Raw genomic sequence first — 12,915 nt, forward strand, 5'->3', positions numbered from 1 at the left:
GGGGTACCGCCTCTGTCTATACCGCTCTCAAACTATTGTCACGAGGACAGATTCGGTGGACACACTTTACGGGGTGCTGATCTCTTTGTGACACTTGGAAATACTGACTACTCAATCCAATTTGAGACTCCACCTTCCTTTGCTTTCTGAGACACTGACTTCTGACGCTCCCCCTTTGCTGCTCACTGCTTGTCACCTTGCGGGTGGGTGCCCGTTTCTCCTTCCGCCCTTAGCGTCCATGTTCCCAGGTTCCTACCTGCATTAGCTCTCTCTCTCTTCCCTCACCTAAGTTGCAGGCTGGGCGATCTCCTTCATTCCCATGGCCCAAGCAAGCATCACTATGAAGATATACACATTTCCAGCAGAGATCCTGCTATTTCGATGGGGCCATTTCGATTCAGTCTTCTTCAAAAGGAACTTTTTAATTTTCTCTCTTATGATGCTCAAAAGTGGCAGTCTCATCTTATCCCTGGGCTTCTTTCCGTGAAATTAAGCACGTTTTATTGTTGAATTCTAATCAACAATCCGGAAACAAATAGTTCATAGAATGCTTAAACACTTACAGTTTCTAAAAACGAACAGAATTCCAAAATCCTTTTATGAAGCTAAGAAAATCCAACCAAAATAGCCCAAGCTCAGTTGCACGTAATATGGAGATGGCACATATACCAATTATGAATATGATTGCAAAATCCCGAGTTAAATATTGGCAGCTCGAATTTGGCATTATGATAAATTTGTGGTTTATTTAGGAATGCAACAAGAAAAAACATGCTCTTTTAAATAGATGGGTCAGTAGTCATTTAATAAAATTTAAAGTTCACCCTCAGGCTCAGGCTTGAAAATCAAACAGAGCTGATGTGAACAATAGGTTATCCATTCACAGTTATTTTCTCACCGAATAAGGTAACCTTTTGAACCCCGGTTCCGCAAATTTTTAAAATGTTGTCTGTCTAGATTGCCTTAAATCTTTGGTTTGAAATACAACTGTTCTTTCCTTGTCATTATATTATTTATCCTGGAAATTACACACCGAACATCTGTTTTCCCCACTAGACTAAAAGCACCTGGCAGACGCGCCTCGTGTCCACGATGTGCAGTTTAACATGTGTGCGTACGTGACCAGTTACAGAACTTGTGGCGCCCAGTGAAAAGTGAAAATGAGAGTCTTCCTGTCCCAAAATAACTAAGTTTCAAGACAGTGACAGCAGAGCATGGAGCCCTCCTCCGCTCAGCATACATGCCCATTAAACAGCCGTGTGTGTGTGTGTGTGTGTGTGTGTGTGTGTGTGTGTGAAATATGGTGAGTATTATGGCTGGAAAATTAAATCGTAGGAACTTCAGAAAATATCCAGAGACAGAATAATAACTAGGATGCGCCATAAAGAATAGTGATATTAAATTGGGCAAAAATAGTTCAGGTGATCTATAATTGACTATTTCAACTGAAGACCGTAGAATATTAAATAAGACATTGGTTAACCTTTAACAATTCACTCTTTAAGTTGACTTTGGTATCGTCTCATTTCAATTTTTTCCATTACATTGTATTACTCATTCTTGGAGTGTTGTCTTCCCTCTTAATATTTATTGGTTATAACTGGTCAACTTTAAATACTATTTTTCCATGTCGACTTGTCTGCACAATTCATTGTCTGTGAGTAAACATGATAGTAACCACTCCACTCCTCTAATCATAAAACATCAGCATCTAAAAATTCATAAAACATTTTATCCTCGTCCATCTATCTCATAAAAAATAATGTTCAACTACTAATTGAAGATTTCATTTTGGAATATTTTTTTTTCCGAATGGTATTAATTCTCTCACAGACAGAAACATAACCACTTAACGTAGTAAGAATGTGCCCATTTTCATACAGCAATAAAAATTCCAAATCCTTGACGAATATCTACTTAAGAGTGATTTTTCACAGTTGGGGTCAGAGTTCAGTGAGGAATTGATGTCTCAGCTGGAGCTCTGGATCACGTCCCCAGGTGCCTGCTAAACAGTTTACTCACACACCAGCCCTTGTTCTGCCAGGCTGTAAGGTGGCTGCATAGAAACGGAAGGCAGATTTTCCCTGGAGGACGTTATTGATGGCTCTTCTATCTGTCCCTGAAAAGTAAAAAAAAAAAAAAAAGGTGCAGGTGATTATATACCTCAGTGTTGCTGAATGTTGCTGTCAGGAGTTTTAAGTAAGTAAAGCAACTGAATGGAGCGCGTTGGGGGAGAGCTCCCCTCGTAAAAGCCAGGCCAGCGCGCTGGCGCCTGCGCTCCCCACCTCCCGCCGCGGGTCCCCTCGCGCGGAGGCCTTGGCTTTGCGTGCTCGGCTCGCCTCCTGCTCTCTCTCGCTCCCTCGTTCTCGCCTGGTCTTGCACGCCTTCTCGTGCCCAGACGTCCTCCATCATGCATCCTCACTCGATCGTGCTCCTCCTGTCACTGAGCACTCGTCCGGATGCCCGTGTGCTGCACAGATACAGGTCTAGGAGGAAGGGAGTGTACCTGCGCACAGGGAGGGGACAGGCCAGTGTGGCCGGAGCACTGCGAGGGAGGGGCAGAGAGGGCCCAGGGCCGGACCACCCAGGTCCTTAAAGGCTTGGGGGGCAGTGGCAAATGTTCAGAAGCTGGTCCCCAGAGTGGGGCGAGTGTAAATGGGACATCCTGCTGGCCCCGAGGAGAAGGTGTCACCTGCGAGAGAGTGAAAGCTGGGGGGGCCTGGACTGCGGGGCGTTAATGGTTTGGCCGTGGAGACGCGGTGAGTGCACAGACTGGACCCTGGATTGATTTTGCCGGGGGAGCTGACAGGGGTGGCCTGGGAAGTGACGCTCCAAGAGGAATCCGGGGCCCTGGCGCATGGCCTGCGCCACGCTGCCTCGTGCTCCGTCCCGCCGTCTCTCTCCTTCTCCTTCTCCCTCCTCTCTCCCTCTTCTCTTGGCTCGCAGGACAGCGGAATCCGGCCCGGCCCCATCGCCCGCGCCCCTCCTCCGAGGCTCTCCACGCGGAGTTCGCGGCCTCCAGAAACCGTCCCCGAGGGCCCCGCGGCGGGGCAGAGGCACACCCAGGTGGTGCGCGACCCCGTCCCCTCGCTGGCAGGCGTGCCGCCCGCGTTCCTCCGCGGCGCACCGGGGGCCCCCCCTGCCCAGCACGTTTGTGTCGGGTCTGTCGCCAACCAGCGACGAGCCCGCTGCCAAGTTCCTAAGGGAAGTCGGAGCGCCCGCATCTGCGAAGCGCAGATAAGCGGAGTGTCCACCGCACCGCAGGGCGCACGGGCGACGCGTGGCGCGGCCCCAGCGCGGAGCGGGCGCGCGCGGAACGACAGCCGTCGCCCGTCGCCGGCATCACGCCGCGCTACCAGCTTTCACCCGAGCGGGTTCCGGCAGAATACCAGAAACCGGACCGAAACGCGGGGCACCTCGACGCTTCGGGCCTGCCTGGCGAAACAGCCCTTCCCTGGCGACGCACAGTCCAGGGGACGGTGCGCTCCGTCGGCCGGCTCGGGCGAACGCGCGCGGGGGTCCCCGTCCCCTCCGCGGAATCTGGGCTTTGATTTTTGCGCCCGAAGACGCCGCCTTCCCGGACCAGGCGGACCCACAGGGCTATTTTCGCGGGAGGGCTCACCTGAGCAGGTGCCCGCACGAGAGGCAGCGCGAGCGGAACGGGACGGGCTGGAGGGGCTGCGGGGGACCGAGGGCGTGGCCCTCGCCGTCATTCGCACTTCCTTTTTTCTCAGGACGACTTGGCACGGTCCGCCACGTCCGCGGCCAGAGCGGCGACGCCTCCTTCGAGGCGTCCGCTCGCCATGGCCCAGCTCTCGCCCTGCGCATTCGCCGCTTCCGTTGGACGCACCGGCGGCCGGCGCTTTCGGGCGCCCGTGGCCTAGCCTCGCCGGGGTGGTGAGAGGTCGGCGGCGAGGTCCCGTGCCTCGGAGCGCGGCGACGCGGGAGGCCCGGCCCCCGCGGGGCGCCTCGGCCGCGCGCGCGGGCCTCCGGTCGCGGTCCAGGTGCGCGGCAGGCGCCGGGGAGGACGCAGGTGCGCAGGGGCGGGGGGGCGGCGGAGGCGCCCGGTGATGAACCCGAAGACCGAACCTGCACGCCGAGCGCGAAGGAGAAACTGAAAGTGCGCCGCCGGCCGGTGCGGCGGAAGTCCTGGGGCCGGCGGAGCGCCCAGCCGGCCCGGCGCGTGCCGCCCCCCCGCGATGGATGGAGCCGCGGGCGCGGCGCGGGCGACAGGAGCCAGCGGCGCAGGCGGCCCGCGCGGCGCCGACTCCCGGCCCCTCCGCGAAGCCCGGGGAGCGGCCATGGGCGCTGAGGGCCTGCTCCTGCTGCAGCTGCGGTCATGACCACGCCCGCCTCCCGCAGACCATGGTCCATGGTAAGCGCCGCGCTCGCGGGCGCCGAGGTCCGCGCGCCCGGCACGCCGGCCGCTCCGGGGCGCGCACCAGGCGCAGCCCGGCCTTGCACTTTGGACCCGGCGAGAGCGGCCGGCAGCCGCGCCGGAGTCCCCTGGCCCGCGGCCACGGGCGCGCGGGGCGGCCGCGCCTGGCGGTGCGCGGAGCCGGCCCGACGCCCGCCGTCCGTCCCGCGCCCGAGCCTCCCGCCGCGGGCGCCCGGCGGGGCTCGTCCGCCGCCCGCCCCCGCGGCGCCCGGCCCGCCCTGCCCGCGCCCGGCTCCTCCTCACCGGCGCCCGGCGGGCGGCGGGCGCGCCGGCTCCTGCAGCGCCCGGCGCCCCGCAGAAGTGAAAGCGCGGCTCCCGCGGGACGCGCTCCTGCAGCCGAGGGGACCGGCCTCTGGGAAACCCCGTCTCCCGCCCCCGGCGAGCCCGGGAGTTTCCGAAGGGGCCGTACCTTGCGCTCGCCGCTGGGAACCGAGTCTCCGGGGCTGGCACTGCGCAGCGCCAGTTTCGGGTTTCTGTTTCTTCCTATTTGGGCGCTACTTCCTTGGGGGAGGGGGTGGCAGGATCAGATGGGCACGACTCGAGGTCCCCGATGCCAGCTGCGCCCTCGGTCCTTGCCGAGGTTCTCCGCGCGCGCAGCCCGGACTCGCGGCGGGGCCGGGCGGCGCGGGGGCGCGCGGGCTTCCGCCGGCGGCCATGCGGCCCGCCGCAGGGCGAGCGCGGAGCGGGGCGCGGGGGCTTCGCGGCGACCACTCCGTCCCGCCAAGGACGCCGGCGCGGGAGGGCGCGGGAGCGCGGCGCGGGGTCCGGGCGCTCGCCCCGCTCCGCCGCTGCGTCCGAAGGGCCCCCTTCCCGCGCCTGGGTCGGAAGAACCGAGAAGGGAGAGGGCCCCCAAAGTCCCAGATCAGCAACAAAATAGGGTCGGGCTGGGGGTAGAGCATTGAAGACGACCACGGAAGAAGCCCTTTAACGGGCGTCCCGCAGCAGCTGATAATTAGATATTAGCTGTATCCCAGTTTTCCTTCCGATGCCCAGGGGTGCCCCGCAACCCCCTCTTTGTGGGTCGCTCCCGGTTCTGTCTGATCCTTGCATCGTCTCTGATCTAAAGTGGAGAGAGGGATAAAAGGTCTAGGAAGCTAGGGGCTGCGTGGTCAACACGCACTCTTAATTTCCCGAAGTGTATCTGTATTACTTTAAGGTACCATGTTGTCATCAGCAAACAATTCTACATTTCTAGTAGTGATTATTTGTAAGTGGCTTTCGGCCTTTTGTTTCGGTGGATTTCACTAGAGCTTGAGGAGACGGTTACTCTTTCCCTTTTTTCTTTGCCATTTCTTTTGGGAGTTGAAGAAGTTGAGGACCCACTATGTGCTTCTCAACTGTGCTGTCTAGTTTAGATAATTTAATATTTGAGGATTGGAAAAAAAAATGGATCAGTAACACCAACTGAAAACTGGGAAAGCTCAGAAAGTCTGAGCAAAGATAAAGGAGAGTTACACATAGCACCAGATCAGTGTTCACACATATTACGCCACAAAGTAAAGGTTATTTCGTAGGACTAACTTACATGTCTCTTTTTCACGTGTGGGATTTCTTTCCTGGTCTCACCTCTGACGCGTAACCTGGCGTTATGACGACAAATCACGAACGTCTTTTTTTCCTGGGCTGAGAGTGTACGATGAAGTGTGTTTCAGAGCGAGCGAGTACCTTGGTGAGGTGCCCGTGGTACAAGACAGCTGTGTGACCCCCTTGGCTACACAGCTATTTTTGTAGGAAGCAGTGTAGCTCCGTGGCTAAAAGCCGAGTCTCCTTTCCAACCTGACAAACCTGGATTTGAATCTTGTCTCTTACCAGACACATTACACATAGGGGAAAAGTTCCTTTGAGCCCCAGATTCTCCGTCTGCAAAAATGTTACGAATGTGCAGTATTTACCTCATGAAATGGTTGTGGAATTGAATAAAATGTTACTTGCAATATTATAGGATGGCTTTGGAAATGTCTTTAAGTGTTGATCGTGGGGTTTGTGGATAGAATTTACAGTCCAATCTTAATATGCTGGTGGCAGATACCAGATTTCTTTATGTGAGCATCATCGAATTCATTTTTGTAACCTTAAAAGGCTAATTTCCATACAGAATATGGTTGTTTTCCACTCTTCATTTTTTCTTTATTTACCCATTTGCTTGTGCCAATTGATCACAGTAAAGTCAAGTCTTATACATTTGGATATTATCTTCCATTCCATCCCGAATGACTTTCAACCATTTTTTAAAAATTCCCAGTGAAAACGGGTCTATGTAATGTTTGCAATGGACAGTCGATTGACGCTCATTGGTTTTAAAGGCTGATGAAAGATTGGATATGAGGAAATACTCAAACTAATTTATTTATGTTCACTTTGACCCCATAACTTAAGCAGCTGAGGATTGAATGTATTATTTGGCTTAAATTAAAAACCAGCAAGAATTTTTTAGATAGCCATCATTTTGGTTTAACCGAATTCCCCACTGAAAACAAATTCTCCGGTTTCAGTCCCTTCAGGAGATCTGAAGAAAAATCTGAAGAAAATCCCACAAGGCCCAGCTCGCCTCGCATTATTCCTTATGGTTTATCTTTTCTGTAACCTAATGAAAAAGTCAAGGTCGAGGGAAGGTGTGGGTGTCTACATGTAGCGTGAAACGAAATGAGTCCCTTTCCCATCGGGACAACAAGGTCAAAAGCCAGCTCATACTAAGTGATATTACTGTTACTTTCTGTGTGGTGTGGAGAAAATACTTCCATTGCAGACTGAAGTGCAAGTCATTAACGAGAGCCAGGAACTTACGAGATGAGTTTGCAGCATTGTCCACGAGGGGGTCTCGCATCTGGAGAGTGCCTGCATCTGGACGGCCAGGTCGATGCTTAGAATTCAGGTGCTGACAGTCGGAAGGGACAGGAAGGGACCATTTAAAGTTTTCATTTTACAAATCAGGGAAATGAAGCTTAAAAGACACTCTGTCATGCATTCAGTCACTCACCCCACTGTCACATCAAGAGCGAAGGCCCGAGTCTCCACTCTGCAAACCCTCTGTGCTTCCCATTGCCCTGGAGTGTCTGGGACTAACTTATCCAACACAATGGCAACAAAAGACACTCTTTACAGATGAGTCAAATTACGTTTTAGACTTCAGAAGCTAATCGCAATGCACAAAAACAAATACTGTGAATTTTCTGCCAACGTCATTTGAAAGCATCCGTAAAATGCCATTCGATGAATAAATAGGTTGATGTAAATTTGGGAGGACTGATTACTAAAAATTGGGATTAAGAGAACACAAAAGCTAGTGCTCTATATAGAAAATAAAACCCCTTTTATTAAAACATAACAGGTGAACCTTTGAAATAAGATTTATGTATAATAGTAAAAGTGTCTCTTTCACTCTAGTATTTAATTATTACGTTATGTTTTTCTTAAAGCTCATTTCAAGTTATGTGCTGCATAAGTTTTCCTTTGTCATCCGTTTCTCCCAAAGTATGTATTCCTTCTGCACACCTATAAGGTTACAGTGAGGATCCTGATTTTACATGACGCATGCAGAGCTGATAACAAAGTCAGGACCTAGTGAATAATTAGCGATTGTTCATGCCGAAGACTCTTTGGGGTAAAGGGACAGCTGGAGAGAGAGACAGAGCTGTGTCATATAACATGGGAGTGGTTTTCTTTTAGAGGCACAATGCGATTACATGCTATCAAAAGATTACGGTCATTTCTGATCAAATCCTGGTGACACAGCAAGCTCAGGTTTAAATCCAGACCTGCAACCTACTATCTGTGTTTTGGAAAAAGGTTAACTTGCAGGACTCTTCTTTTAAAAACCAAATTTATTGGGAATGACATTGGTTAATAAAATTATATAGGTTTCAAGTGTACAATTCAATAATATGTGACTATATGTGTGACAAGGAATAATTCAAAAGAGATTACTGATGCTGATGGCAGCCACCATTAATGGAACACCTAGCACGTGCCAAGCAATGTACACAGCTCGGAGCCGTGCTCGGCACATACTAGGTCCTCCATCAAAGATGACCGAATTATTCCTTGTCATGTGTATAGCCACTTAGTGACTGAGCAATGAATAGATTCCATGCCTCATTTTGTTTCTCTTACCTTGTCAAGTGTCAGTGACATATGGAGATGAGAGTCCTGTAGGATTCATGTTTGTTTCCCTATCTGCTACCCAGCCGACTTCCTCTATTTGCAGAAACAGGGGTCACTAATAGCATGTCATTTATTGGGGAGTGCTACTGACTTTTACGTGACAGATGATGATACAGGAGAGGACATTGTTATCGGGAACTTTATGATATCTTTAACAACAGTCCTTAGGTCATTGTCGCAATTAGCTCCTTGGTTTCCAAGCAATATCGTTTGAGAGTTTAATCAGGGAAGACGCACACGCGAGATGTCTTGCAGTCAACAGCACAGGTCAAGCTTCGAGAAAGATGCGAACGTGATGGTCCGGCAGGCCTGCGCGGGACTGTCCCTGTACCCCCAGATTTCACTGTCCCAGTCAGTGCATTCCTACTGCCCGAAGCGGTACCGTTCATAATTTCATTCCTTTCGATTAGACAATTGCCCCTGATTGCGAAGCCTTATCACAACCAGATACAAAGCATTAGTTAACGGGGTGTGAACTTACTTATTGTCTAACACGTTAAGAAGATAGAGCCGTGTCTGAGGAGAATACGGGTCTCTGGGCACCTAGAAACAGAAGATACTGAAAAGACAAGAAGAGGAGTCTCAAAAATATGAATGTCAACTTTGTCACAGTTTTGGGCAGGGTAGACCCTTTAAAGTCCATCGCCGAAAAGAAAGAGCTTCATCAGCGACCTGGCCTCTAGGAAGCAGCTGGACTCCTGGACGACCACCGCCAATATACAGTCACATGCCATAGATCATAAACTTCAAAAAGCTGTAACTTTTTTTTACCTATAGTGAGTTTACCTGTTTACCTGGAGATGCCTTTTCTTGTAGAGATGTGTAACATAAGCCAAAAATTAAATAAACATCCTACGCTTTCCCATAGAGAAATTTCGAGATTAAAAAGTGAAAGAGACTTCAACACTGAAATGCTATCCTGCTTTGGTTGTTACATAATATCGAATTATAGGGTTCTTCCCTTTCTAGCCCCAAACCGAGATGCATGCTTATGATGATTAGAACTAAGTGGGCAGGCCAACGGAAACACCACAAATCAGCTCAGATGACACGGCTTCGTGACGTTTGGCTTACTCTCACGTACTGTCGATTTCAGTTTCTTTTAGGTATATCTTTGGAATTCCTCCCCTGATCCTTGTTCTGCTGCCGGTAGCGTCATCTGACTGTGAGATCGAAGGTAGGAGTGGTGAAGAGTATGAGCATGTCCTGAGGATCAGCCTCCAAGCCCTGGTATGTGCTCTGGTATGTGCTCGCTCTGTTTTTTTTTTCCCCTCACATCTGAGCTCACTGGGAAAATCCGATAGATACTGTTGCCATGCGGTTTTATCCTCAAGTACCCATTTGTATTCCTTGAAAGTGAAATCGCTAAAGAGTCATGAATTCCCTGACCTTCGGTCCGCCTCAGCCTTGGTTCCCTTTGCCGTCGCGTGCTTTGGAAGCATAATTTAGCATGCCACCGCCTTTCCTCACTGCTCGTTGACAGTCCCTGTAGAAGCGTTATAGTAGGAAAGGGAAAATGACAGACGGTAACATTTAAAAATGATCATGAAAAGAGAAATATATTTTATCTGGACGTGTGTACATGCACATACATGTTATGTGTTTTATGTGTGTCTGTGTATGTATAATTTGCTGTCAGTTAATTTTTTTTTGTTTACTGTGGACACATTTTTTGATGGCAGATTTTATTTTTTAGAGCAGCCTTAGGTCCACAGCGAAGCTGAGCAGAGTAGGGATTCCCGTGTAGCCCCCTTCTGCGGCATTTCCTCTGTTACCAACATCCTGCGTTTGTGTGGCGCGTTGGTCACAACCGATGAACCAATACTGACACGGTGTTATCCGTGAAAGCCCATGGTTCACGCCGGGGTCCAGGCTTCGTGTTGTATGTTCTAAGGGTTTTGACACATGCGTAAAGCCTCGTGCCCACCGTGACGGTATCGGACAGAACAGTCTCTCAGCCCTGAAAATCCCCTCAGCTCCACCGACTCATGCCCCCTGCTCCCTCCTACACCCCATGGCGACCGTCGATCTGCTTATGGTCTTTGCAGTTTGCCATTCGAGAGTGTCATGTCGTTGGAGTCATACAGTAGGGGCTTTTTTAGACTGGATTTTTTCACTTGGCGCAGTGTATCTAAGGTTCCTCCATGACTTATTGTGGCTCGATACCTCATCTCTCTTTATTGCTGAATAAAATTCCACCGAATGGATGCACCAGTGTTTATTTCTGCATTTACCGATTGAAGGGCATGTCTTTGTTGCTTCCGGTTTTGGGCACTTAGGAAGAAAGCTTCTGTGAGCATCCGTGTGCAAGGCGAGCTTTCACGTCATCCAGATAACTGTCTGGAGTGACTGCGGGATTAGGTGGTCAGCCTGCAGTCGGCTTTGCATGAAGCTGCCGAGCTGTCAGAGCGACGGTGCCGTTCTGCATCCTCGCCAGCAGGGAGCGAGAGCTTTCGACGTTCTGTTTCCTCGCCAGCCAGCGTGTGATGCTGTCAGCGATTTGAGTTTCAGCCGTTCTCATAGGTGTGCAGTGGAATCTTACTGTTGTTTCGATGAGCGATTCCCTAAAGTCATGTGATACTGAGGATCTTTTGTATACTGTTGCCATCCACCTGTCTTCTTCGGTGAGGTATGCGAACTTGCATCTAAACTAACATCTGAACAACACTGAGTCTTCCTTTCCACGATCATGGAAGATCTTTCATTCGTTTAAAGCTTTCTTTGATTTCTTTCATCAGAGTTCTGTATTTTTCCTCGTAGAGGTCTGTTCCTATTTTGTTAGGTCTGTGCCTGAGTGTTTCGTATTTTTAGTGCTATTGTAAATGGTGTTACATTTTACACTTCAAACCCCAATCGTTCATCGCAGGTATGCAGGAAAGCAGGTGGCTTTCTCTATTAACCTTGTGTCCTGAAATCTCGCTACAATTGCTTATTCGTTCTGGGAGGTTTTGCTGTTGTTGATTGTTTGGGTTGTTCTCCACAGGCAATTATGTCGTCTGTAAGAATGAACTTTTCACAGTTTGAGTTGTTATCCATAAAATGGGGTGTGTTGATTTAATAGATAGTCAGTCCTCGAAGCACCAAATGGCAGAGAAAAACCCCCTCGAGTGTTCAGATGGGAGAAAGAGTCTCCTCTGCCCCCCACTGCCACTCCTATCTCCTCCGTAGCCTCGTGCTGACGTGGCAGGACACCTTGGGAGTGCAGTGTTACACTCTCGGAGGGACACGGAAAATTCAGGACGACCTTGAACACCGTACCTCAGAGGTCCCCCGTTTTGCTCATCGATAAGGAAAAAAAAGGCACACTAAATGGTGATTGTCCCATTTTATATTCGAAAACTTTTTGACATTTTTTTTTTTTGCATTAAATGATGCTACTCATCTTTCTGAGTGTTTTCACATACGTTAATAATGATGCATACAAAACAAACAAAAAAAACCCCGAACGTTTGCAGAGATGACATGAAAACTAAACGTGCCCAGTATTTCTAAGGCCTCCCTCCCGCGCTGCAGCGGGCGGTCCCTGGTGACGAGGACCCAGTGGAAGACACGCGGGGGCCCAGCAGGAGCGCGAGCACTCCCGATGTGGCAGGGCGGAGACGTGACTCTGAACGTCGCTAAACGTCAGTGGCGATTCGATGGAAGGAGCACGTAATAAAAGTGCAAAGTTTTGAGTGTTTACTATGTGCCATGGGGCCGTTAAAAAATAAGTGATAATCCTTGTTCTTCTGTAATCTACGAGGATTATTACGGGGACGTACATGTCACTCTAATACAAAATGATGCTAGTGGTACGTTAAAGAACAGTTTCACGCACGTTATCTTATGTTATTATTATGATCTCCTAGAGCTATCTCACAATAGCTCTGTGAGATGATAACAATGAAATAAAATAATAATAATAATAATAATAATAATAATAATAATAATAATACAGATTCAGGGTTTACTATGCGCCAGTGCTGTTCTGAGCACTTTCCACGTATCGATTCTTGTAATAACTCTCTGCAGCGAGGGTACCGAGACCCAGATCACACAGATGGCAAGTGACCAAGCTGGAATTCAAACCCCAGCATCCGACTCCGTGAGATGCCCTTATCATGGTGAGGCGAGGCAGGTGCTACCCCTTTTTCTCTGAGGCGGAGCGTGTGATAGGGACTTGTGACGATCGCGTGACAGAAGGACCTCACCTCGTTCCCATGGTGACCGGACAGGCCGAGCCGTGGGATGCCGAACACGCGTGCCGACACGTGTGAGTCACGCAGGCGGCATTGGACGGTGGACCGGAGCTGCGGGAGAGCAGACGGGCCTGGCGA

At 50.4% G+C, this 12,915-nt stretch overlaps 1 protein-coding gene and 1 long non-coding RNA gene across 4 annotated transcripts in view; one reads left to right on the top strand and one right to left on the bottom strand.

The window, feature by feature from the left end:
- Positions 1-726: 726 nt before the first annotated feature.
- LOC107514112 lies at positions 727-5,051 on the bottom strand. Of its 2 annotated transcripts, XR_004954565.1 has the most exons (3): positions 4,848-5,051; positions 3,623-4,089; positions 727-2,119 (listed from the first exon to the last, which is right to left on the bottom strand). It is a non-coding gene; the product is annotated as an uncharacterized LOC107514112 (long non-coding RNA). The 2 variants fall into 2 exon arrangements; XR_001597681.2 differs by lacking the exons at positions 3,623-4,089; positions 4,848-5,051 and adding an exon at positions 2,286-3,615.
- IL7 (interleukin 7) overlaps positions 4,008-12,915 on the top strand; it is a 32,550-nt gene continuing 23,642 nt past the window's right edge. Inside the window, exons 1-2 of one of the 2 annotated variants that reach the window (XM_036232778.1) lie at positions 4,008-4,375; positions 9,696-9,841. In XM_036232778.1, the coding sequence (XP_036088671.1) occupies positions 4,204-4,375; positions 9,696-9,841 (318 nt within the window). In that variant the 5' untranslated portion in view covers positions 4,008-4,203. The remainder of the gene's footprint in view (positions 4,376-9,695; positions 9,842-12,915) is intronic. The other variant, XM_036232779.1, reaches the window with a different exon arrangement.

The sequence above is a fragment of the Rousettus aegyptiacus genome, unplaced genomic scaffold, assembly GCF_014176215.1.
Source record: "Rousettus aegyptiacus isolate mRouAeg1 unplaced genomic scaffold, mRouAeg1.p scaffold_m13_p_15, whole genome shotgun sequence".
Classification (NCBI taxonomy): domain Eukaryota; kingdom Metazoa; phylum Chordata; class Mammalia; order Chiroptera; family Pteropodidae; genus Rousettus; species Rousettus aegyptiacus.